This window comes from Vidua chalybeata, chromosome 1 (assembly GCF_026979565.1).
Source record: "Vidua chalybeata isolate OUT-0048 chromosome 1, bVidCha1 merged haplotype, whole genome shotgun sequence".
Taxonomy (NCBI): Eukaryota; Metazoa; Chordata; class Aves; order Passeriformes; family Viduidae; genus Vidua; species Vidua chalybeata.
In genome coordinates, this window is record NC_071530.1 from 24,209,951 (window position 1) to 24,237,534 (window position 27,584).

General features: G+C 39.3%; 1 protein-coding gene across 1 annotated transcript in view; it reads left to right on the forward strand.

The window, feature by feature from the left end:
- Window positions 1–27,584, forward strand: part of LOC128799602 (probable acyl-CoA dehydrogenase 6) — a 75,198-nt gene that overhangs the window by 46,761 nt on the left and 853 nt on the right. Inside the window, exons 4-8 of the mRNA XM_053964134.1 lie at window positions 2,896–3,002; window positions 8,966–9,133; window positions 14,298–14,471; window positions 20,286–20,447; window positions 20,571–20,721. Coding sequence (XP_053820109.1) covers window positions 2,896–3,002; window positions 8,966–9,133; window positions 14,298–14,471; window positions 20,286–20,447; window positions 20,571–20,721 — 762 coding nt within the window. The remainder of the gene's footprint in view (window positions 1–2,895; window positions 3,003–8,965; window positions 9,134–14,297; window positions 14,472–20,285; window positions 20,448–20,570; window positions 20,722–27,584) is intronic.

The window sequence follows — 27,584 nt, forward strand, 5'->3', positions numbered from 1 at the left end:
AATCAAACAATAATGTGGGAATCAACTATCAACCCCTAAAAAAGCCTCTGTAGCTCTTTGTTGGCGTTCATAACTTTGGGCTTTGTTCAGCATTCATCCAGCACATGTTGAGTATACCTACAAACAAACTCCATGAATGTGATTCCTGTAATTCCCAGAGTCCCCTAAGTGAAGCAGTAAGACTTTCTAAATTTAAGAACTAAATAGAAAATGCTTTGTCCACAGTGATCTGACCTTTGATGATTTGGAACATAACTTTCTGCCAGGTCTTTCAAATGCATTCAGATATAATACTGCCCTTGCTTGTTTACAAATAGAATGGAGAAAGTAGCCACTAGCTGAGGCAGTGAATGATATGCATTTCCCAGAGCTTATAGACATACCTGAAGGGTGTCACATCTGTAGTGGTACCAGATCAGTTTAGAGCTGCTTATCTCACCAGTGGGCAGTGAACTTTACTTCCTCCCTGCCACCCCCCCCACCCGCCCTGTTGTTCATAGGCAAATAGTAAGGATAATGATTATTATTTAGTGGGAAGAGAGTGCTTTTCTATTTCATCACTGATTCTTTCTCCACCCTTGTTAACAGCATAGCTGGGAATTAATATCAAAAAAGTTGGTTTTACTATCTGATTTATTGTTTGCTGTAAAGCAGAGAAGCTGCAGCTGACAATTAGAAAATATAAACAGAACTGTGTGGATCGCAGAAGTGTTACATCTCTATTTTGCCATGGTTTTACTTTTCCTTTACCCTCTAATTACAAGATTGCATACCACTGGAATTTCTGTCTTTGTTTTCATGACATTCCACCAATGTTAGTTACAAAGTATGGAGCAAGAAAAGATGAACCACTTTCATGCAAGTCAGTGTGTCAGAATCTCATAGTTGGGATTTTTGTGTTGCATAGGATCAACAAGATTCATTGACTGTAGACTTGTGTGTGTGTGTGGATACTCAAATGCATAGAAATATATTTTATGGTGATGCTAAGGCTGCGCAGGTAATCACATAGGAAACTATCCTCTGGGGTATGGCCCCAACCAGAAGGCAGACATGGTCGTGTCTGTCTTGAGTCAAGAGCATGATCTCCTTGAAAACAGAGTTTTCTAATTCTGGAGCTGTTAAACTAGGAAGAAGTGGGTATTGCATTTGTGCAAACCTGAGATTTTTCTGGGATGCATTTAAGATGGGTAGAATTTTACAAAAGTGACATATTTTTGACACAAAAGCTAGCAGCTCAGCAAGAAGCTAGTTGTCTCCTGCAAGGCATGGAGACCCGCCATCTTCTGAAGATAGTGTTGCCCAACTAATTTTTTTTTTAATTGCAAAATAGCATCTTCTACAACCACATTTTTTGAAATATCTGAACTGTTTTCTGGAACTCAAAACAAAGAAAGACATCAAAAATATTATTCTAAGCAAAGTTCTTGCTATGAAAATCCTCTGTTGAAATGCTAAAGGTTAGCAAAGTTTCAAGCATTAGAAAGCATTGCCAAAATTCACCACTATCTGCTCTCATAATCTGATTGTCCATGTTGTTGGTTGGGCTGTTTGGGTTTTTTTTTGACTGGTGAATGTGCAGCTAGCCATACTTGATCATGCCCCATGGAAAATTAAAAAACAAAGTATGCTGCCTAACAGACATGGGAACTTTGTTCCAGTATGCTAGAGGAAGGAGTAGGCCCTCCAAACTTGCTACTTGTATTTATTTGGGATTGCTGCTGTGATTTCAGCAGGGACAGGACTAGGAATTGAGTCCTTGTGTGCAGCCAGTGGAAGTGTCTGCCAGATCCCACTCTGTTCTCTTCCTCTCCCATGGCCTTTGTGCCAGGGTTGGTTGGAGGGGATGACTTAGTCTTGGCTTGAATGGCACCACTCCTTTGGAAGTACTGGGACAAGGTTTTAGAAGGAGGCCTCAGTGAGCCTAAGGAGGCGAGTGCTGATGATGACCTGGGAAGCCTCACAACAAAGAGGAGGCTGAGGAGGAACTTGAATTTATGGATTCCTGGACATGTAAGACATTTCATGACCCAAGGAATTTTTCAGTTGCACAAGAAAGAAAACTAGACCATGAACTCACCATTCACACTGAAAAGAAGAAATAAGTGAATTTTAATTAGGACAAAATCAAGCATGAAATGAGATGTAGCATATTTTGAACGGATACAGTTTTCTAAACAACAGAAAAACAGCATGTGCCTCTTAACTGAATTTAAATACAGCCAAGGGAAATTTTTGTGTTAAAATACCATCAACAGTTTGCTGTTTCCCTTTTTATTTTTGTGGAGATAAAAAGAACAGCTGGAAGAAGCATTAATGGATTTGTCTGCATGATTTAGATGTAGATGTGAAATATAAATAATTTAAATACAGGTATTTGCAGATGGTGGCCATCATATGTCAAAAGTTTTCAGTCACCACTAAAACCTGGCAAAGAGATGGTGCAAAAGCCAGAAGATAAACAGAGAGCAGGTCCTCCATCCTGATGGCTGCAGAGTAGTGCAGGAGCATTGAGAGGAATCCTCAGGGGTTATGTTTATTTACATATGGAACTTTTAAAGCCACAGTCACGAAGAGAGATTTTGTGCATCTAGAGCACACATTTCTGTAGGAGTAAGATACCTGAATACTTTTTAAAGCTTCTTTTAAATTATTGTGACTGCACTTCTGGCAAAGACTGAATCACAGCTTTGGAGGGTATCTATTCTATGTTTTGGCTGTGGGACAGTTTTTACCTAGTCATAGGAAAATTGATCTCTGATCTCTGTGTGGGTAGAACAAAATCTGTAACTAACTTCTGAATAAAATTTACCTCCATAGGGTTTTAATAGTCTATCTTTTTTGTTATATTGTTATATTTTGTTATATTGTTATATGTTTATTGTTATATTGCAGGTTTGGTTCTCATGAGTTGAAAAAACAGTTCCTTGTACCAACTATAGCTGGTGATTTTGTGGCTTGCTTGGGAATCAGTGAAGCTGGAGCTGGGTCAGATGTTGCAAGTAAGTTAACCTAGCAAACTGTCAGTTTTAGACAGCCTCATGTTTTAATGGAAAGGATCTGTTTTTCCTGACTCTTTACTTTGCCCTTGTCCTTTGTAAGTAACAAAAGGAAGGAAAGTCTGGTGTGGTGAGGGCAAAAAGTAATATTCCAGGAACCTAACACATACTTCTCAGGCATCCAAAAGCAATCAATTTTAACATTTCTGTCAGGTGAATCAATGGAGTAACCTTGTATAGGCTGAGCACAACAGATAAATGCAGCTTTTATGCTGGCCCCAGTTTTCTTCTAGTGCTGTCCTGCTCTGTCCAGGCTCACTGCTGTCAGGAGCACTCCACACCTCATCAGCTGCACAGCCACCTTCACTCGTGCAGCTCTAGATGTACTGACAGGGAACATAACCTGTTCAGCTGGATTAGAACTTGGGCTGCCTTGACAATGACCTCTCCACTGAGTGGGGGAAAACTACAGAACCTCTCTGTTCTAAAAATGACAGCATCACTTTCACAATTATTTCCTCTTGTTCATCCTTATTTCACCTCAGCCCCTTCTGTCATTCCTGTGAAGCAAAAATATCTCTCAATTGGTGATTGCTTTATTTAGAGCTAATGAAGAATTTGCAATGTCCAGTCTATTGTCTTTATGATTTAGTTACTTTGCATGCAACTCTTTTTCTTGGTTTAGTGCAAGAATGTGTTTAGAAACCAGGACAAATGAAACTATTATTCTGAAGTGCCTGAGCCAGTAGAAAATTTGAAAAATTAAATCAAAACAGACACAGTAGAAAAAGAAAATGTTTCCTTTGATGATGAAATGGAAAAGGGAGTGATAAGTGATTACTTTTAGAGGTTTAGTTGTTGGACAGAGCATGGCCAAGTTGACCACATTGTGTTCTTACAAATTACTGAGACATCTTTCTGCAGACAAACTTGCCAAGTATGACAGACATTTTTTATCTGAGGAGTCCTATATCCATCTCCATGACCAAACTTCTGTTGTTTTTTCAAGGCTAATAGATAAACATCCAGTGATTGAGCAAGGGTGCAGCAGACAGATTTCAAGAACGTTACTGTGGATAATGAAATAATGGGACTAAATCTTTCTGCATAATTTATTGCTGTTTTCCTTTCTGCGTTAATTGAATTTGTTCATAAGAAAAATTCCATAATTCTAATAGACATGTTTATTAAAGAGTACTTATTAATAATACTTAATTATTATAAGTAATAAATATAAAATATTAAATTTCAATATAATTTAAACAACATTATTGCTTGTTATAATTGAAATATTATTAAGATTTAAATAATACATCTTATAATAGCACTTAATAATTTATTTATTAAAGTAATTATAAATTTGAATTTTGTTAATGTAATAAATACAACATCATTTATTTTAATAAATGCCTCTCTAGTTTAATTAGGAAAATTATCAGAAAATTCTAAATAGGAATTTAATTTTTTTTTGATTCAGTGTTCCAGATAATAAGTAACATAAATATTCCTTCAACAGCATCTTGTTTATCATCTAGTTAAAGTGGTGTGATACACTTAGATGAATGCAGTTAAAAACCAATTTGGAATCAAAGAGGATTATCTACTGAACCTATGCTGCAGCTTGGAGACACACTGCAGGATGAAATGAAAATACTTTTTCCCCTGTCCTGGAAGATTTTATCCATGATATAAATGCCAAATCCAGCTTACAGTGCTTCTGAAGGGCAATTAAATGGAGAACTTAGGTATGAGCAACAATAGTTTGTGTTCTGAGTTGTACCATTCTGCACCATCTCCAGATGGCCAAGCTGTAAAGCAGACTGAGGTGTTTGAAACTGCACTTGGTGCTTCCTTTCTTTACTGATGCTATTGGGATGTTTGTCTCCCTAAGAGAAGTGAAGGGGCATAGCAACTGTTCACATGTGAAGGTTGGGGACGTGTTTCTGCCATGTGAGCCAGTATATTTTAAACTGAAGAATGACACAGAGTAAGGTATCTCTAACATTTTTCCCTGCAGTTCCAAAATTGCTGAAAGTGGTATGAACATAGAAGACAAAAACAATGTTTACATGAGAACTGAAATGTGCCTTAAACTAATTTATTCAAAATTCAACGTAATAAAAAGGACTGTGTATATTAGTCTAATACAAAATTCATGTCAATTTGAAGGAACACCTGTCTGCTTTCAAGTGTAGTTGTTTTATATTGTCCACAGTAGTGACCACATGCACCAAAACTAGCAGAGAGTTGGCTTGAGAAGAAAAAGCAGAACAGTACAGATGATACAGAAAGTGTCTTTAATTTCATGATAATGGTACTACATAGCATAAACATTTGTGTCAGTTTGAATGAAATTGTCTCATTCTATCTCACTCCGATTCCACAATTTATCGAATGTAGTCTGTGGGTATATACAAGAACACATCATGGAAAACACATCCACTTTCTTCAGGTTATGTTCAGGTATCTGCAGCTAGTAATGCTGTTTGTCTACCTCTTCAACATAAATATCTTGCTCCATTTTGTCTCAGTGGAATCCAGCCTTTCTGCTTTTCTGGATTGAGGCTGTCTTTTCTGAGCATAAAACCCCAGAATTTCACATGGTGTCTATAATGGCACAAATACATTTCCAGCCCTGGTAGAAGTATTACTCTCCAATACATGATGTTACACAACAGCTTGCAGACTTGTGTATCCTGTGATTAACTATGGATCATCCTCATTACCAGTTTGCTATTGAAACATTGCAGGACTTAGCAATCACTTTTACTACTTTGTGTCTGAGTGCTTGTACTTGCCATGTTGAATTTGAACATTTGAGATCATTCCTTTCTTGCTGGGCCATACTTCAGTTGTCTGAGCTGGTGATGTCTCCCAAGTATGTGTCACATACAAATTTAATTAGTGTATTCCTATAATTTTAAAGAACACTAATGCAAATATTCAGTAGGTTTTGTCCAGAGGCTGATATCCAAGGAGGGGCTTAACCAGTACTCTCCCTACACATCAGAACTTCTTCTTTTTATGTAACCTGATGCAATTTTTGCTTTGCCAAGTTCCTTATGCACATTTCCACTTTTGTCCTAATTCTTATCTTTTCAAATTTTAACTCACAGTTACCTAGTAGTGTTAATTTCACTTGCTTGGGTCCAATAGGATTTTTCTCTAGAAAATCCTATTTCATAATAAATCAGGTTGGGTTTAAATAAGATACCATGGGTAAATTGAATTCTTTTTTTATTTCCAAAAGTATTTTGAGGTCGTGCAGATCGCCAAAACCAGCAACCTGTGTTTTCACTAATTTCAGTTTCTATATAGTCTTTCTTGTTTCGCTTTGTCAACCAAATTGTGATTCTGTCTGTAATCTCTTGTGAAATATTTTTATGAAGTATCCTCTATATGCCTTATTTTTTTTCCTATCCTATTTTCATTTCTGTGGTTAAAACAGTTTTGTTTGCCACCACAATCTTCTTTAATTTTGTTGATTTTCATCAAAAAGATTTAACTTAGTTCAACCTGCTCCAGTACTTATATTCTAACCTCCAAATTGTAGCTTACTTGTATGATTAATCTTGTTCATTTCCTGCAAGTAATTTCCTGATATTTGAAGTGATTATTCATTCAGTTAGACATGAAGGTATTTCTTTAAAGTTTTGGGTTGTCTTTTATTTCCTGTGCTGATGATGTAAATTTCAGATATGTGTTTTTCATATTTTACTTTAAGGATGTGTGTTGCCTATCTTTGACTGTAATACTGACCTTAAAAGTTGAAGCCAACCTTACCTTTAGTCAAATCAATTTAAGTGCATGGCTGGACTCGAGTGCAGTGGAGAAGAAAATTGAGGCTTGAGTAGGTGTGATTTGAACAGTGATGTGACCAGCCCTGGCTGCTTGTATAGCATCAGCTGTATCATTCACCTCTGGTGATTCCTTGTGCTCTTCCCTAGAAGGGCTCCTCAGGAAATGCTGGTTGTAAGAGTCAGTGGCATGTGCCTGCAAAAATGAGTTATGGAGCACCCACTGAAGTAGCCTTTTCCCAGACATATGCCCTGTCAGGGAAAATAATTAGCCAAATATTCCAAATTATCTTCATAGCCATATTCCTGAGTCTACTTGACCATAGTAAATTGTTAAGTAGGTTTTCAAAGCCCGCTATATTTTAAACATATTATATATTATGTATCTATTTGATCATCTTTATTAATCATCTCTGATTAAAGAGAATCAATTATTCATAAGATCATTTAAAATAGTTGTTTCCCAAGTGTTTGAAGCAAACTGAACAATTGAATCTGGAGTGCCTGAACATTCTCATTAGTAAGGCATTTGTTCTTTGATCTGTATTTGGGTGGTTAGGCCCCTGTGACGCCGTGTCTGCAAGAACTATTTACATTTGTGGTAACATTACAGTGCTCGTTGTTCCTTTGCAGACCTTCTATGGGACTTCTATCTAATCTCTTTAGTAGCTGTTCTATAACAAAGGGATGTGTGATGTAAATCACTGTGTATGCTCCCATCTTACCGTTTCAGTACAGTCATACTTCTTATTCCAGCTCTTGTGCATCCTTCATTTATTATTTAGTCTCCATGTATATGAGTGTCCAATGTCTGTGTCCATGTATTATGAGTGCCAGTACTTTAGACTACTTAAACTTTTTGGCATTCATTATTATACAGATTTCATATCAAGTCCCTTGGACAGATTTGCCACAGTCTTTTTATTGGGTGAATTCCACTGTGTCTGCTGGTTTTATCCACATGATTACCATATCTTTCCCTTGCTTACATTCCTTTAGCCATAGCTATATCCCATGCTTCCTTATTTTATACCTTATATAATTTTCTCCCATCATTTTTCTCCTGTACCTTCATTAACAAGACAAATTTCCAGCCATGCTGACCTCAGTCCCTGTTTATCTCCTAAATGAAGATCAGATACTTGGGTTTGCTTTTGGTTTATATTTAGAGCCTTAGGGAAGAACATGCATGTGCAGACTGAGGTGATTGTGTATGAAAGTGTAACCAGATGACTTAAACATGCCTGCCCACTCCACTTGGTGTCTGACTCCTACCCTCCAAGATCGACGGATCTCTCCCCTCTATGATCCCCCTTCAGTGGATGGTCTTGCATGGATTTCATAGTCTTGTTAGATTCACAGGTGCTATTGGGAGTGTGGTTGGGTTCTCTTATACCATCACCTGCTTACAGCTGTTGGAGAGTCTTCATCAGCTGGGGTTCTTGTCAGAGAAGTTCAATTGCAGAGAAAAGAAGGGAGCCCTTTGGAAGCTCTGCTGGAGGATAAATAATAACTAATGATTCTCTCTGGCTGTCTGTTGCAGTTAGGGCTGTTTGCAGCATGATGTGAACTGTTGCAGATGAAAATAAGATTTTTTTTTGCCAGGGTATATAAATAGCAGGTGTTTAGAGCTCCTTCATGTCCAGATACTCAGTGCATTCAGACTTGGCCTTCAGTAGTTTAGCAGCTTTGACCGTATTGCAGCACGGTGACCAAGAGCATGCAGGAAGTGCATGTTGGTTTATGTTTATGCATTCACAGATACCGAGGCTTGTGTTTGTTTCAGTCATGACTCTGGAATTAATGGCCTCCTCAGGACTAAGGTACACAGTAAGTGAAACTCTTAATAGATCACCTCACAGTGAGATGCTTCTCTCCCAAGTTTTTGACCACCACATTTACCGAGGAAGTTTTCTGCTCTCATCCACTGGGATGAAGACTCCACCTAAAGGAATATGGGAGAAGTGGTCCTGTTTCCCTGGCTTGCCTTCCAAGAGTTTTCCAGACTGTTTTGCCTTATGGCCTGGAAGGGTTATAGGACTGGGGGGTATGAGAAAGAACCAAATAGTTTTCTGTCTGAGAGCAAGGCAGTGACCCTGCCAGTCATACCTGGACCAATATACCTCTCCTTCACAAGAATAACCCTTCATTTCCTGTGTTTTGAAATAGATATCAAGACAACAGCTGTGAAAAAGGGCGATGAATATGTCATAAATGGTGGTAAGATGTGGATCACGTCTGGGAGCCAGGCAGACTGGATGTGCCTCCTGGCAAACACCAGCGAAGGACCTCCCCATCTAAATAAATCTCTCATATGTCTGCCAATGAATCTACCTGGTAATAACACAGAACTCTTTGTCTTCTCATTTGATTTTATCGGTGTTTTTTATATGCCTAATACAGGAAGGAAAGGTGTTTAACCAAAAATATATTTAGAGAAGTTGTTCAGATACATTTTCATGGCAATGATTCATAGCCATATGAAAGTAAAAGGATAAAGAGTTTAGAGATTTCAAACCTGGGAAATACCTCTCAAGCCTGGTGGGCTTGCTGAAGAGAATTGCAGGCATATTCAGAGTGTTTCATGGCTGTGCTCTGCAAAGGGATCCTTTCACCAGGGCACTATTACCAGTTAAATTATAAAAATAGTCTAAGAGTTAAATGTGGGCTGGAGTGAAAGATTCAAATATCCTGGAAGCAGGGATTTAGTTTTGAATAAGACGAGCAATTCAGGTGAAGACATGGAAGAAATACTTCCTGAGCTAAGGCTGCCAGTTTCAGTGGTAGCCATCCACACAGTGTCTGTTCCTGAGTAATCTGCAAGTGCAGAGTGCTATATGCATAAAGAACATCATCCAGAGAGGATGCAGTTAAAATTGTGCTGGTGGGGATTTTTTGCAGTTTTGACACCTGTTCAAAAGTTTTTAAACCTTTTCAGTTTTGACTCATTTTAATGTTTAAAAAATGCAACATATTAATTTATGCACTGTATAATATAAAGTATATTTAATACTTAATTTTAATTAATGTTCATTTTATGCAAATAAACCATTTAATACAATTTAATAGTTATTAAATCTAGAATAATGTATATTAATGTATTTATATACAAGATATTTATACTCAGGGCTTTTTTGTTCATTCAATTCTGAGTATTTTACACACAAAGCATGTGCCATTATTGGCATTTCACATGTAGGAACACCATCGTAGCAGTAAAGTGAATGTCTCTATGTTCACTTAATGGATTAGAATAAAACCCAGCTCTCCAGTGTTGCAAAAGAGGATGATGAGGGCTTCTTAAGGGAATGTCTTTTAAATGAATTTAAGTGTGGAGTAAGTCAAACAAGTAAGTTGCCTTGGGAATCAAGCAGGTTCTGAGCGAACGGAGTGAACCTCTGCTCATGCAAGATAGGCTTGCAAGAATGGGAGCTCATGGAAGACAGATCTGAGCTGCTTCACTAGTTGTGAACTTCATCCTTATTGAGAAGTGATGAGCAAACATGTAACTTGCAGCCAGAATTGCTCTGAATTTCCAGGTAAATTCACTTGTCAGCCATCTGCTGATAAATGAATGAAGTCCTTCTTGTGATTTTTCATGGAAGGGTCAGAATGCAAATGCAGTACTTCTCTGAGATCAATCTTCCTAAAACAACAAAGCAGCTGACCCAGAGTTGGTGGCACATAAAATACACAAAAATTGACTTAGAGTCAAGTTTTGAGCTACTTGGCTTATTCCAAAAAGACACGAGTTGTCATAGCTCTAGGAGAGGGGAGATGTTGGATATCACAGCCTACACACAGACTTTCTTTACCTGCATTAAATAGATGTAGAGCAGAAAAATTGTCTGAGACACCTTATTCTGATGTGCAGAAGTGTAGAAGTCTTCCTAGGAACAAAATTTGTTCTCCTCAAAATGCATGTTTTAATTCTTCTGTGCTGATACACACATTTATCTCCAAAGGGGTCACAGTGCCAAGATTGGCGACCTCTTTGAAATGAAGTATTAAGACTGTTGATTGTGCTCTGTGGGTGAGTCATATCAGAAGTGAGATTTTTCAGGAAGCTCATCTGTCTTGATACATCCTAAGGATGTCTGTCTGCTAAAGATTGTGCTCCATGGAGGGCGGCAGACCAAGGCTGTACGGGAAGCGTCTGGAGGACATCACGGAATGATGCACTCTCAAATGTCTGTGGATGTATGTGTGTCAAAGCTCAAAAACAACCCCAATGGAGAGCAAATGTGTTATATCTGACTCACCTCTGCAGGCACCAGCCTATATGGCTGGGTAAGGAAGGATTTGTGGTGTATTTTTGCTAAAAATCTAAGTTGTTTTGTATTTATATAGTGTGGTGAGGAAAAAAAAAGAGAGAGAAAAAGATTCCAAGTTTGAAAATGAATTATTAATTTCAACAATTGATAGTTTATTGGATAGACAAAGTAGGATTTGCTTCTTCTAAATAGACACTCTAATCTGGGCTGAAGCAAATCATGGTCTAGATTTGACAGACACTGCTGAATACATCTCTCATAAAGGAAGTTTGGATAACAGCACCATGGATCCACAATAGATATCCAAATTAGGTGAATACTTCTCATACAATAACAATGTCTTAAAAAAGCAGCTGAATTTTTCATATAATGAAAGAGAATCTAGCAAGTTGCAAAATGTCTGTGTGTAAGGTATATAGACAAATGGCTTGCAGCCCTGATATGGTAACTATTTTGCCCTCTGGTTTGTCCTCTGAGTCCTCAGATAGCTCTAGAGCAAATTGCAAGGAGGAGTTAATAAGGAGAAGAGCAACCATGAAAAGAGAAAGAGTGTGTTTCTTGGATTGCAATTTAAAATGTGTCTGTTTCCATTTGTAATGGCACTAAATGGTGTCAGGAGACAGCAACTGCCTTTCTCTCAAGATAGAATCCAGGAAATAAAAGAGATTGTCAGAAGGCTGGAGGAATGGGAGAAAATGAAAAATCAAAGACACTTGGGAAGAACTGCCCAGTCAGAGAAATAGCAATCCATCTCAATGATACTGGTTCAAGTAGCTCAAATGGCTGTTACAGTGATTTTAATAAGTCAGGTGCTTGGCCTTGTTAAATTCAGATTTGTGAGTTATTGTGTGTAATTTGTTTAATACAGATGAACACCAGGAGTTATCTAGGCCAAGAATTTCTACTTCTGCTGGTAATTTTTCATTTGTAGTACCCCTTAGGAAGAGAAGGAAGATAATTACATGAAGGGAGATTTTGATGCCCCCATAGTGGCCAAAGAGATGATTATGTATGATTGTCTTCCATGATGTAAACCATGTGCTAGCCTCAGAAGAGACTGATGCAGCTTGGTCTCCTTGTGGGTGAGAACCATGAATTAAGAGCAAATGAAGCTGGTAGGGCATGACAAAGGGGGATGCTGCTGGACCCAGGAAAATTGAACACACAACCCAATCCAGAAGAATTACAGGTAGAAATCATCAGCACATTTAGCTCACTAACTAAGCCTGTAAGAGCTTTCTTCAATAGTGGTTGCTGTATGTGGATCTGGGAAGTAAACAATGGGATTGATTTAGCAATATAATAATGAACTGGCAGCAGTTGTGCTTTCCTGAGGAGAGTCCTTTTAAACCACCCACTAACAAGGGCAGTAAGTGCATCTTCAAATGGGTGAGGAGCAGTGATTGCATAAAGCCAGTTGGCTTTAGACCATACATGATCTCTGCAACTCACACGGAAACCAAATAGCAGTATTCCAATGGGAAACAATGTTCCAGATTTCATCTGGGCTTCTAAGTTTCCCAGTGTGGTTATTTAGCTCTGTTTTTAATATGGAAATAAACCACAAATGTTTTTTTGGCTGACTGAGTACAAATTGCTGGATAATTTTCAATTCAAAAGTCAAGAATTTTTATACCTCTGTCCTGATTTTATTCCTGCATTGATCATATATCAAAGCAAGTCTTCCTAATACATAATCTGTTTACAGATTGGTTAGTGGAGAAAAAATCTTGAGTGGAACTTGTGGAAGTCTATGTGAACATTGCTCTCAGAGAAGTCTTGGCATTTGTAAATACTGTCAGTATTTCATCTCTGTGAAGAGATGAAAATTTCCATAACCTTATTTAGTGCAGCCAGAGAGAGTAAATTTTAAGGAAATGACTGCCAACTTCTTCTGCCTACAAAACCAAAGTAATTTTCATATGTCTGAAGGCCTCCTGTGAGTAAAGGGTGAGATGTCTGTATAGTTCAGGAAGACATGTTTTCTGAAAGCTGTGAAGAATAGCAAGACACGAACAAGTACAGAAGGACCAGAACAATCTGTGTGGTGACCAACCAGCTTCTACTGAGCCATGCCAAAGAGTAGTAGAGGGTTGAAAAAGCATAAAGAGGAAAATAACAATAGAATACCTCCTCATCACAAAGCTGGTTGGAATAACGTGTACGTGAGTAGTAAAGTAGTGGTTTTCTGGCAAAGATACATATGCTGAGTTGGAGGACTGTTTTGCTGCACATACAGACTTGTCAGATGTAATTAACTTGTTATGCACAAATCCTTATGCCTGGTTGTTGTCCTCCTTTTGCTTTTGAAACATTCTTGACTTTCACCCTGAATATTTGAATTAGCTCCAGATCAACAGGGAGATAAAAGCTGAAAACAGGAGAAATGCCATGAGAAAACAGTGGATGCCTGTTAAATTCTCATGGCACAGGGGTTAGCTATGCTTGCATCTGAACAACAGCAAGGAAGAACTGGTAGCTATGAAAAAACAAACAACAGGAAGGAGTCCTGTGATGAGGTAGTGATGAGGTAGCTGAACCCTTATGTGGCCAGACCTGAATGAACCAGGTTCATCTTTAACAGACCAATGCACGTGGGGTCAGAGTCAGTGCTATGTAGAGAGGTCTGTGGGGAAGCAAACCCTCCTCACAAACATACATACATGAAAACTCAGAGTGATCACTGTACCAGAAAAAATCAGTGTAGGCTAGGAAGGGGAGGATAAATGAAGAGAGGGAAGGAAGAGGATATCCAGGAGAAATACTCTTAGCTGCAGCTTAAAATATAGCTCTGGTTTTGTCCTTACTGAATATTTGTGTACTGTTTCATAGCAGTGCAGGCACTCAGCAAATATTGCCAAATTGAATTTCAGCATTTTATTATAATGCTAAATAAAAATCAAACATAAACAAATATTGCATTGTTTGAAGATCTGTGTGGAGCCAGATTATTACGACTAGTAAATATTCATTATTTGGGGACATAATGAAAAGTCGGACTTTTACATTTAATGTTTCTGATTTGCTGGTTTAGTAAAGTGGAAAACCCTTTTAAAATAGGATTTGGGCCATTTTACTCCAGGATACTATTATGATTTTCCTAAAGGTAGGTTTACTGTTGTCTTGGAACATACATGCACATCTGCAGACTTCTCTTTCTGAAAACAGTGTATTTATTCATAGTGCTTCTATTTTTTGTGGCCTTTCTCATACGCCTTTCTCTTCAGGCATTCATGTCGCTAAAAAGATAGACAAACTAGGTATGAGGTCATCAGACACAGCTCAGATCTTTTTTGAAGATGTAAGAGTCCCCTGCAAGAACCTCATCGGTGAGGAAGGAAAGGGTTTTACATACCAGATGTTGCAATTCCAAGAAGAGCGGCTGTGGGGAGTAGCCACTGGTAAGTCATTGTTCATGCTTCTGCCGCCAGGCAGGGACACAGGGGTCACTCTTGGCATGACTAACAGCACTTTTCTTTTCTTGTAAGTTGCAATGACCTTTTAGGATCTGTTTTTTAAATCCATCATAGCCTGGATACAGACGATACTCTCTTTCTGTAGAAAAATTCCTTTTTTTTTGTAGAAAAGCCTGATTCAGAAAATAGTTTGTGAGCCATTGCAGAGGCTCTTTTGGCCTTGTTTCTTTTTCTTGGTGCTACTCTGCTGGTAATAAAATATGGCATCATGTTATGTCTATTACAAATATAGTGCAAAGGCTATCAAAATATCAGCATGAAAGAGAAGTATGCTGATTTTTCCTGTAGTACAGTGCATTATGATGCTGATCATGGATTTTAGAAAATTAACTTATTAGCTGTGTAAAGTTAAGTGGCTCCTGCAGGATGTCAAAGCTTTGTTCTGCAGATGTTTTACCTCTGTACACTTTGGACATAAGTGGTACATTCATTTCCCTGAAATTATGTCGTCACAGAATTTAAGTTACTCAGAACTGAGGCTGTACTCAAATCCATGTATTTGGGTTACATGGATTCTGGATATTCCAGGAAACTGGATCCAAGTCTGAATTGTCTACTTTCAGCCTGCAAACTTTCTCCCTACCTCTCAGTGTTTGGTTCTTCTAGTTAAATATAATGTGGTTCACTGCAAGTAGATTGGTCCTCTTTAGATTCCAGGGTTGTCTAAGTAATGTCATTGTATTCATGCTCCTGTGCATTCCCTGTCTGTCACTGTGTGTGGCTGGGGAATTGAGCATTCTAAGAAGTGGTGTTTTGATTCAGTGAACAAATAAAAAAAGCACTCACTGCTTTGGGTTCATCCCAGACCAAATATTTTGGAGTTCAAATGCCTTTTAAAAAAATAGTTTATTGAGACAAAGTTCTTAGTTCAGCTTGAGATAAATAGTACATGTGAGAGTAGTTTTAGCAAAGGACAGGAGGTTACACTTGCCAAGGATGTCACTGCAGACTCAGGCAAGCAGGAGTTGTGATCCTACCACTGCTTCTGCTTTAATTGAGGTGTATACAGACTGCAAGGATGTGCATTGTGCATTTTTATGCTCAGTTTGAAGTCTAAATTAAACAAAGCATAAGAAGCTCTGGGCCGCAGTGAGGCTCTCCAGGCAGCACAGCAGTCGGCAGCATTAGTCATGCCCCAGGCAAAAGTGACGCGCACTGACAGCATCAATACACAAAGCCTGGCAGGTTAGATCACTCCTGCTAAAACCACGGGCAGCTCGGTACTGTCCAGTCTTGCACAACTGCCTGGCTGTCGCTGTGCTCTGCCAGGAACTGGAACACCAGGTTTCAATTCCTTTTTTTTGTCCAAAACAACGCAGCAGGAGCAGGTGAACCCTTGCCCTGGATGAGCAGCCTGGGAAGGGCACTTCTCCTTGCCTCCTGGCCAGGCAGGGGCCAGCAGGGAGGAAGAGTCTAGGAGCTCACCAAGGAGAGGGAGCTGCCTTCTGCAGTAGCTACTGTGTAAACCTTGCTGGACCCTTTGGGTTTGCTTTTTTCCAACTATCTGATATAAAATGCATAAAAGCACTGGCAGCAGGGACAAGACCCATGGTTTGGGCCAAGCTGCAAACTTCAGAGATCTCCAATTGTAAACAAGAAAAGGAGAAATCAGTGTTCAGAAGGGAGCCCAGTACTCGATGGGTGCAGTTTGTTGTATCACAGCATCTAGAGTTGTTAACTTCCAGTCCTGTAAATAGTTTCACATATGTTCAACCATGACTGCTCAGGTGAAGGCTCAGATGTGTGAAACTAAGTGCCTTCAGTAGTTTTAGGATTAGGTCTGCATGTTTTATCCTGGTCTTCACTTCTACCCCTCAGTCGGACATTTCTGTTCCCTCCCAGTTCATATCTGTGACATTGAAAATCATCAGTCTGCTTTTAAATGCTTTAGGGACCAGTCCTGGGATCCTCACTTTCACTGCTTCCTTTAACTTGGAAAAGGCAGTTGACTGCCATTCTTCTCTGGTTTTCCTTTCTGGGTGTTTTTTTTTTTTTTTTTTTTTTGTGTTTGTGGTTTTTTTGTTCTGTTTCTCTTTGTTTGGCGGGGGGTTATGTATTGTTAGTTTCAAGTATCACATGCTCTAGACTTCTTTTTGTTTATTAATTATTTTCTTTGTGGCCAGTATCTTTCTTCGCTTTTTTTTTTGTTTTCCTTTTAAAATCTATTTTCAGTCAAACAGGTTTAAAATACAAATAGAAAACTAACTTCCTAGAATTGCAAAATTTGCTCCCAGGTGTGGTCTCTTCTTCTGAGTGACATATCATCAAAGGCATTGGTCAAAGTCACTGTGTTTCTTGTTTCATTGAAACAAAAAAGGTGCCACGTGTCTCCTGTGTTGTGACACTTGGTAAACACTTTGAGGGCCTGTTGCACTGATCACAGGAAAAGAATGTTGCTATGGCAAAAAAAGCAAACAGTTGTGTTGTGAATTGCTTAGCTCAGAGACAAAGAGGGAGTTCAGTGTGCATGTGAGAGCAGAATGGCACTTTTCTAATGACATCAATTTGCTCCTGCAACTTCAGTTTTATGAGCACCACTGAGTCATGGCCAGTAAGCAGGATGACAGATCCTTTTGCATGGGCAACACACATGCTTAAGAATCAGATTGCTCAGCTTAAAGCTCACTGTTCGTTTCATTAGAGAGTGATCAATCACAACCTAAGAAAAATATATTAATTCCTTTTCTTTTGGGAGGAAACAGCAACAAGACAAAGTGTCTTTACAGTGAGCAGAAATTTCAAGTGGAATAATATAAGTTGGATGGAGATACGAGGAAAAGATTATTCTACATTTGGCAACTTCAAGTGCTTTCACAATTCTCAGCTGTGTGGTAGGCCACGCGTTGCTTAGGCTGCCCTAGAGTGACATTTCCTGAATGTGCTGTCAGTTGAAACCCATGGGGCTAAGTTTGTCTGAGGATGTGGGGAACATTGTATAAGAAAAGGAAACAAATACTCAGAAAAAGAGGGGGGTTCCCTATTATGAATGGCATTTCTCTGAATTCATATGAGTGGCAAAGTGTTGTGTGCTGTTATCTTGTTGAACACGGCTGTTGGCTGTCATGGTATTCATGATGTGCTGTGTTTTGGTGCTGTTTGCTGCACAGCCAAGTTTTGCCACGTTAGAGCTGTGCTCAGAGCTCTGAGTACCTGTCATCAGCATCACAGAATGGTTTGGGAAGGGACCTTTAAAGTTCATCACATCCAACCCCTCCACCATGTGCAGGGACGCATTTCACTAAACCAGGTTGCTCAAAGCCCATCCATCCTGGCCTTGAACATGTCCCCCTTGTCCTGATACTACAGGGTCTGGTAAAAACTCTGTCCCCATCTTTCTTATAAGCTCCCTTTATATACCAAAAGGCTGCAACAAGGCCTCCCCACAGCCTGCACTGCTCTAGGCTGAACAACCCCAACACTCTTAGCCTGTCCTCATGGGAGATGTGCTCCAGCCCTTTAATCATCTTCAGGACCCTCCACTGGACTCACTGCAACAGATCAATGGCTGTTTTGTATTGTGGGCTCCAGAGCTGCATGCAGTATTCCAGATGGGGTCTTGGGAGAACAGAGTAGAGGGAGAGAATCACGACCCTTGACCTGATGGCCTCTTTTGAGGCAGCCCAGGACAGTCCTTAGATTCCTCTGTTTGTTTCTGTGTGCAAATGATGGTTCCTGAAATAAGAAGAAGGGCAGTAATGGCAGCAAAGGAAATAGGAGGATGGATCAGCAGGGGCAGGAAGGTGGCAGTGAATTGGAGAGGTGGACACTGTAAGAGCAGTTTTCCCAGAACCCCAGTCTGAGCCATGATGTGTGGTTACAGCTTGAGCAGAGTTTGGCCAAAGTTCCTTCATGATCTTTAGACCTTTTGCAAGCAGGACCTAAACAGTTTCTGTCTTGTTTCTTCCCACCTGATCTTGCTCCTGCCTCCTCCTCTTTGCTGTTTCCCAGTCCTCTTTCCCTGGTGCTGGATGCTGGGAACCACACAAGCCGTGCTGGAGCACCTTGCACTGACAGACCAACACAAGATTAATCCCTCATCTTTATCCCTTCCACCTCCCTTCTGCTCTCCTAGCACTGGCATGTACTGTTCAGTTTCCCACCTAGCAGCTCAGACTTTGCTGTATTCTTCCCAGATTTCAGTCTGAGGGAAAGGGACAAGTGGTACCTGGATACTCCTTGCTCTTTCTTTACATTTCTCAAGCTGGAGACCATAGACATACAAGTAAAAAAGTAACTGTTATACATGCTACAGTGTTGTGTGACATTGTCCTTTGGAAGGACAGTATTTCTATTCAAGAGACGTTTCTGAAAACAGAAATTTATTTTTCTGTCCAGAAAGCCAGAATTTGGGTGACAGCATAGTGTGTTAACACAGAAGAAATGAGGACATTACTGTATATGCTCTTCTGAATAATAAGCATTGAGGTTAGTTGTATAATAAAGGAGGGGACAATATTTAGGTAATGAGAAAAGCTGATCACCCTATGGAATGTGGAGACATCATGTGAAAAGTGGTGCTCTGTGGAAATTATGGTGAATGATCATGGCAGGGGGAATTGGTGGGATGCAGAGTCTACACAGGAGAGTAGTACAGAGATGAAATTTAAATAGCAGTGATCTTGAAAACAAAGCAAAAAGGTATGTGGAACCACACCAGGCTCCTGCAAGGGACTATCATGTGAGTAACTGTCAGGTAGGAAAAGGGATTTCATACTAGTCCAAGGCTTGGGTTTATTTTGCATTTCGTATTCATAGTTTTGTGGTTTAGACTTTAAATACAAATGGATGTAGATATGCACATTTTGAAAAGAGAAAATGTGGCCCTTCTCATACAGATAGATTTAGGAAATCATGCCCTGCTGCTTGTCATAGTAACATGAGTCCATATTTGCCAAACAAAATTCTCCACACATTCTGTATCTGCTGTTATCCCAGCTATACTGCAAGAGACTGATAGCTTAGTCATTCACTTCAAGGCTGGTTTGCCTCGGAAAAGAAACTTTCGCCTTTTTTTCTTGTTTAAAGTGGTATACATCTCAGTTTATACAAAAAGCAGCAGCAAACTAGCTCTGCTTTAAGGCATTGTTTGCTGCCCCTCTCACCTGTTTTACAGCAGTATCCTATTTTCATTCTGTTTCCATTAGGAGAATTATTTAATGCTTTTTTAAAGTGGATGTGAATTTTTTCTTCTCTATGCTGGGATCACAGACTGCAGATGTAATAAGCAGTCTATTTTGTTCCTTGATCTCAGAACAGGTTTCTGCCTTCTCTCTGAAGGCTTCCTTCAATTTACATTTCTGCAGCCTTCCTCACCAAGCACACTACACTGTCAGCCTTCAGATTTTTTTCCAGGATTTTAGCAAACCTTCAGGGCACAGGTAGCATGGAAAGTAATAGTTGCTACAAGCTTTTGCTAGCTAAATGAGACAGTAAGCATAAAGTTTACCACATCATGTTGGTACTGCTTTCTATGCTCTCCCTCTTTCCTACCCACTTCTCTTCCCTCTCTTCCAGGTTTTGGCAGTTTAAGGCTCAAGTGAGGTAGATGTCTTCAAGGTACAAGGAAGTACCAGACTTTTGTCAGAATTGAAGCTTCACCCCAAACTGAGTGTACAGAACAATTTCCTTTAAAAAATCTAATGTGTTGGTTGTACAATGTGAAAAAAACCTTCTTTTTCAACAAGAAGCTAAACAGATCTGGCTAAAATGATGTCTTGTTCTGTGCTTTGTTTCTTCCAGCCCTGACACCAATGGAAACTATTATACAAGAAACTATTGACTACACAGGGCAGCGGAAGGTGTTTGGCCAGCCTGTCCTGCACAACCAAACCGTGCACTTCCGCCTGGCCGAGCTGGCAACCGAAGTGGAGCTCCTGCGTTCGCTGCTGCACCGCACCGTAGGTGAGCTCCCACATCTGCTTCCCAGATGTGCTTCTCTTCGTGCAAAAACTCTTGTCAGGCTAAAGGAACATGGATAGGTGACTTCCAGGGTGACTGCTTTTTTATCTCTTATTTTTTTATTAGCTCTTTATGTAGAAGGCAACGATGTGACAAAATTTGCTTCCATGGCTAAACTAAAGGCAGGTCGTCTGACCCGTGAAGTGACTGATAGCTGTCTCCAGTTTTGGGGAGGAATGGGATTCACCAGTGAAGTTCTTGTGAGCAGGTTTTACAGGTAAGGGAGTGATGAAAATACAAAGTGGCTTTAACTGAAATTTAGCCTCTTAAATGTCCTGTTAAACAATCACCTACTTGAAAAGATTCTCACCAGTGTGAATAGTCTTGTTCCGCTTCATAACATGTCACTGGAGTGGATTGTGGATGCAAGGACACCCAGTGCGATTAACTTTGGGTAGACATGTGTCAGAACACAGCCAAATCTTGGCTTTGCATTACAGTTAGGAAGTTTGAACTGCCCACAGGTTAGCTTAAATATCAAATGAAAGAGGAAAACTCAGTATTTTCATGATGGTCCTCTGGTATCTGCCACAGAGTAGGAAAAAGAGGGGGGAAATTGAGAGCTACCAGCAGTGACTTTTTTCTCTTTGCTTTTTGTGCTTGTAATCTTAATTACAAGAACAGAAATAAAACCAGAAGCTTTCTTCTAAAATGAATGATAATTGGCTTTATCTTTTTCCCCGGATATGTGTGAAACTGGAGTTCCCCACTTGGCTTCTGCAGTAGTCTGTTCTGATAGCAGTCTCCACCCGTTTAGTCAACACTAGATACCATGTGAGACATACAAGAGATGTAATTGCTTCCAGAAAGTTGTTATATCATTAAAATGGTACAGAGGCCTTTTTGCAAATTAATTGAAGTCCCTTCAAATCTTAGTCTCTATCTACTTAGAGCAAAATTCTCCTTAAGGAAACAGTTTTCTTGGTATCTGGCCTCAGTGTCTTATATTCTATACAAGGATCAAAACTGACCTTGGATTCACTTGCAGTAACAGCTTTCTTTTCAGCACTTACATAGATAATACCTACTCCAAAGTTAGCCAGATCAGTTAGTTGAAAGTTTTGATAAATGTGCCTGTGTAAAGTGAGAGCAGAACACTTGAGAAAACCTGCAAAAATCTTGTTTCTTCTTAGGTAGGTTGAGTTACTTTTTCTATTTTTAATAGTATTTTATGAACAAGAATGCTATTGCAGTAAGCCAAGAGATCCTCAATATTTTTGACAAGTGGACTCCTGAAATTTTTCTTACAAAGGTACAGACTGCTATATGATGGTAGTTTTAAGCCAGCTGTCAATATGATGGTTTTCCTTAGTTATTTTTTCCACAGCCTTATTTAAACAACCATCACTGGTGATGGAGATGTTGAGAGCTACTGCAGTAGGCACTCTGAATAAAATGAATCCCTGTCTTCGCAGCACTTACTGTAAATTATGTAGTCTGTACAGCTTAATGTGTACATGTTTTTACATAGCTTTGTTTAATATTTCCTAGCCCAGTATAGCAGTGCTAACTGTGAGCAGGGCTTTTCTGTTTGGATTTCAGAGTGGTTTCCAAGTATACCAGCACAGTCACATTTTTCCTTAGAAGAAATTCAGAGTGTTTCCTGTTGGTGTACACAGCCAGCTGGCTAAAGAAATATATCTTTCTACCTCTGAAACAAACACTGTCATAAATGAGGCTAAAGACAGTGTGATATTTATACTCTGAAATTTTCTATGAATCAGTAAAATTCCACCATTGAGTAACCAAAGGTCCAGGAAGGGAAAAGGAGAGTTTTATCTAAATAAATGATTACACGTTCAAGATAGAATCTTGTTAATCTGTAACAATAAGCAAAGCAGCAACTTCCCTAAAGCCGTTCTTTTTAGTACAGCAGTCTGAGTAACCATTCACGTCACTGTGATGTTTGTCCAGTAGCAGCAGTATAATTGCACAGCAGGACATCTAGTCCTAATGTACAAACATTTTTGTAGCATAATCTTTATGAAGTTCCCAAAGAGATGTAGGTTAGTCTTTGACACATTGGACTGTTACTCACTCCTCAAAGAACATACAGCACAACGCATAGTTAGTGCATGAAGTCTCTGAATTTTACTTGTTAGGGTCAGTTAGAGATCATAAACAGAAACAGCACAAAACTGCCAACTTATTTTATTCGTATCTGTCATTTAATTAGTAACATTTTGAACTTTGTAGAATAACTGGCATTTCTTAAGTACCTATTCTCTAGAAAGCATGAAGAGAGCTGCTTCACCATGTAGGTATCTATACTGGGTTGATTTTATATATGTAAATGTCTTGCTTGTACAGATTCTAATAAGGAGAATAGGTTAAAAAAAAAAAAAAGCTTAGAGCCCAAATATCAAATGGTTTCGTAGAAAAATACAAGCCAATATAAATCCCATAAAGAGTGAACTTTCCGAACGGTACCCTAATAGCAGGATTCTGGAGAAGGAAAGAACTAGCCTGGAGTCATTCTTGTTTATTTTTCTCTCCTCTGTCTGAAAGGCCTTAAAGACATCGAGACTTGGCAAAAATCCATTATTGAACAAACCCATCATCTATATGAAAAACCCAGGTTATAAGAGATAGAGGAAAGAAACCTTTTAGTATCAAGTTTATTGCAATTTTTCAGATTTCATGAGTTTTTAAAAAATTTCAGGTAGTGATCCATATATCTTAATAGTAATTATGTGCACTTAATTGTTTTAGGAAGACCTTATGCGGTTTTCTTAAAAGAGTTTGGTTTGTCAGGTTTATTTTTAATTAAGATTGTTATTAACTGCTAAACACCATATCTAACTGCTTCCAGTTCTTACTGCAAGTTTTTCTCCAGTGGAGTGTGATGGGGAGAGTGCTATCATTTCTTTATTTGCTACATTGTAAAAGAAAGCAGTAGTGAAAAACATTGACTACTCATGTGAAATAGAAGTGTAAGTAGCATTGCAAATGTATAGCTGCAGAAGAAACATTTTCATTTTTCTCCTCAACTGTCGTGTGGTTATTGCAATATGAAGGTCTATTTGTAACTGAGGATAGTTAAAAAACAAACTTCAGTATAATTTTAAGTGATTTTTTAATAAGTAATGTATTTCCATCTAGATTTTTTTTTTCTTCACGTTTAAAAAGTTAGTTCAAATACTTCATTCAGTTTCATTTTTTTATTTCATTTTTTATAGTTTCATTCTTTACAAAGCATGTCTAAACGTGAGTGAGTCCAGACAACTGGGGAGTTTAATCAGTTTATTTCAATATAGTAATTTATGGTTGTACCAAACAAAATGAAACCTAACCATTTCTGCTGACAAAAACAATTTGAAGTCTGTAGCTAACTGCTGAGACAAGACTTAATACCAATTCCTGTCATCTGTGAAACAAAATCTGCAGTTTCCACCTTTTTCTGCAGAGGCTTTGAGACAGATGCCTGTCTACCACTTTGTTTGACTTTGATGAGAAGGAATTTAGGAGATGAAGCACATGACATCTACCTTTAAGACAGCAAATCAAGGCAGGTAACTGTGCAGTGATGACTTTAGAGCTATTCTTGACACTCTGCTTTATGCTCAGAGCAGGCCAAGGTGATGCCCATTCCCTCATCTTGGCCTACAGAATGTCCCTGAGGGGGAAGGAACAGGGTCATGGGAACTGGCAGGCACGGCTGTGGACTGTGCCAGCCTGGTCAGAGATCTGCTGCACTGAGTGGCACCACCTCAAACTCTTCTCTCTAGAACAAAGCCACCTTCAGATTCTCCTTAATTTGGACAGCCTATAGGTAATCTAGCTGAGTCTGAAGATGGAAGATGTCACAAAATATTGTGGCTTGAGGGTTCATCAGTACCTTTTTTTTTCTTTTTTGGAGAAAATTCTTGTCAGTAATAAAACCTCAAAATAGTTAAAACCTAAAATCGTGAGTTAGGAGAAAAAAAGGGTAAAGGTTTTGTAATCAAGTGCAGTTTGTGCTGAAAAGAAGCAGTGTATAAATGACCAGGGAAGCAGTGATACTCTGAGCCATGCAAACCTTGGTAAGGTTTTTTACCAATGGCCTTCTAACCAGGGAAGCAGAGAATAGCATCTCTGAGGGACTGCTGCCATAATGCCAGGCTACTAGGGGAAACCAGGGCTTAAATCACCAAAATTCACTTTCTTCCCCTTGCCTAACTGGCACTGATCACTGCCAGAAAAGGGAAAAAAAAAATTTCTTAGTTTATTTTGGCAGGAAGTTTGAAGCTTTGTGAAGACACCTGCATCATAGATAGTGCAGCAGGCTCCTCTCAGCTTGTTTGGGAGCAGAAAGGGCTTCAATCCAATTCCATATGGTTTTCCAGAGGAAAATGTAGCTGTAGAGCAGCTCCCAGCGCAGGCCCAGCTTCTCAGCTGTAGGTAATAAATGGTACTGGAAGGCACAACTGCAAACACGATCACATTTTACCAGATTGAAGCTACAGACATTTAGTGTGCCATGAGCTGCATATAGCACATTTCAAGACTTAAAACTTTGCCTGTGCTGTGAATGGGTACCTGTTCCTGCATTATGGCTGGGGAAATCACATACAAGGGAGAGCTCAGACTGGGATAAGGACCAGCCCTGATTTTCAGGAAAACTGGGACCAAAAGTTTTAGGGGCAGGGTAATAGACATGGCTTAGCTTGTGCTAAGGTCCAAATGTCACTCAGGGTGCAGAGGGGTCAACACCAGACAACAAAGGAATGTTAAACTGCAGTCTATTTTGGATGACACTATTCAGAAATACATTTTCATGCTGTAAATTAGAGGGTTCCTAATCATCTGAACAATTTTGTTATCTCATATCCTTCAAATGAGGGTAGTCTAAGATTAAAGGGAGCTTGTTTTTTCTCCTTCAAGCAATGCTTGACACACTTCTGAAGGCTGTATGACATGGTTTCTATGGAGATAGGAAACACAATTTGACAGCGTGGAGGGCTTTTTTTTTTTCCTGTTGCTAACTAACTATAAGTTATTAATCACCTGGACTGAGTTTGGTGGGTGGGAATGGCTCCTCACCCTCCCTCCTAAGTGCAGTTTTTTAACATGACATTGAAGAATTTTTTGCTTTTATTCATTAAAACATGGATCAATTTTTTTATTCATTAAAAAATGGATTAATTACCATTTATGTCCCTTGATTTGGCTGAGTGAAGTCTTATAATCTACAGTGAGTATTTCAGACACGTGGGATTTCCTGAATGTAAGGAAACTCTTCACAGGGAATGTTTTACAGGGATAAAACATAAGTTGGATTTTTCACCTTCCTCAGGTTAACTCCCACTCTCTAAAGAAAACAACATTCAATGACGTTCAACAAGTAGCTGGAGGTTTGGTCCCTCAAAATGACACATTCACAAACTGCCTGGTGTGCTGCAGGCTGGTTCCTCATAGTCCTTGGTCAGGGGGAAGCTGCCACCACAGGTTGGTGCTCACCTCAGCAGGCCTGCAGGTAGTTCAGGATGTGCTGCTCTGTCACGTGGCAACAAAACAGTAATGCAGAAATCAAAAGCAAAATGTTACTGTGCCAGATTAAAAGCCTTTACAGCAGTAGCCTAACAATGTCCCTTACAAAAGCAATCATATTCCAATATTTATATATATATTGAAATATTTACGTGCTGTATTAATGATGCATTATTAGTATAAGATAAGTATAAGCATACATTAAATAACTGATATAGAAGCTGACTTCACTATGTGAAGCTCTTTCCCAGCTTCCTTATAGAGTTTCTGGCAGGATAGTTAATCCTGTGGTTTCGTTTTCTTATGATGAAAGCAAGTTTCCTTCCCAGAAGAGGGCTGCTGGATTAAAATAATTCGTGTCTTCTGTCATCTTAATCCATTTAAATTAGGGGGATGCTTTCTGTCCTGTCTCCCCAGAGGAGAGATCAGCACCTGGCTGTAGATTCTGTAAGAAATATTCCTTATCTCACCCATAGAGACAAAAATATAATCAGCAAATTTGTAAAGATACACACAAGCACAAAACATACGAAAGGTGTTCTGGTTTTTTGAGATGTATCTTTAGATGTGACAGCCTGACTTGTCTGTCACACACAACCACCAAAGCCAGATCTTAGCACTGCCTATTTATAATTTCATATAAACAAGCCCCATGTGTCCAGGATTCCTGCTGCAGAGAGAGGATTTCTACTGACATCACAGAGGAGTTCTGAGGATTAGTTACTTGCTGTTGCTACAGTGAAGATGCCAAATGCTGAGCATTGGCAGGGGTTTTCTGCAGCTTGACGAAGCAGATAGCACCGCAGCACTAAGAACAAGCAACCTACCACTGTTCCTGGTCTGCTGCCTTCAGCAAGGTCCATAGGAAGGTGGGGAATCTTCTTACTAAGTAGAATCTACTTACTAAGTAGAGGTAATTTAGAATTGTTCTGGTAGTTTTATTGGCGGTGTTTTATTCTTCTCCCCTGAGGTAAAATATTTGTGAGTAAAATTGCTCGAGGCTGCAGTAGTTAGCATTCTGGCTAGCACAGGGAACTTAGGCAATACTGTTAGGGATGACTTAGTGACAGTTATGGCAGGTTTTAAATGAGTGTAATTAGAAATATCAAATAAAGAGTAAATATTCTTGAAGCAGCCATTAATTTTTAAAGCACAGAAGCTCTATAATACTACATGAAACCACACCAGAATACTATACAACACTACTTGCAACATTATACTATGTAACATGTATAGCATTACTATATAATGCTAATAAGGCTTTTACCAGATCTTACATAGTCATTAGGAAAACCTGGACTGGTTAAAAACCTTGAATGGAAGTTGTACCATTTCTGTGCAATTCTCCAATACCTCATGTGCTGGTCGACTCTTTTACCACAGTTAAGCAAATTCAACTGCTGCAATGCTTTTTTCTGCTGGCCCTGGAAAAGCTCCCTATCCTCCTACAGTTCAACTGCAGCTTAGGCACCCACAGGTCTGGGACAGGACCAGCAGGGGAGTTGTGGGAAGCATCACAGACCACCTGCCCAGGAGCCAGTGGCACGTGGTTTTCGTATGCAATGTGTAAGTAGTTCTGGGCAAGCTGTCCAGCACAGCACCATCAGAACA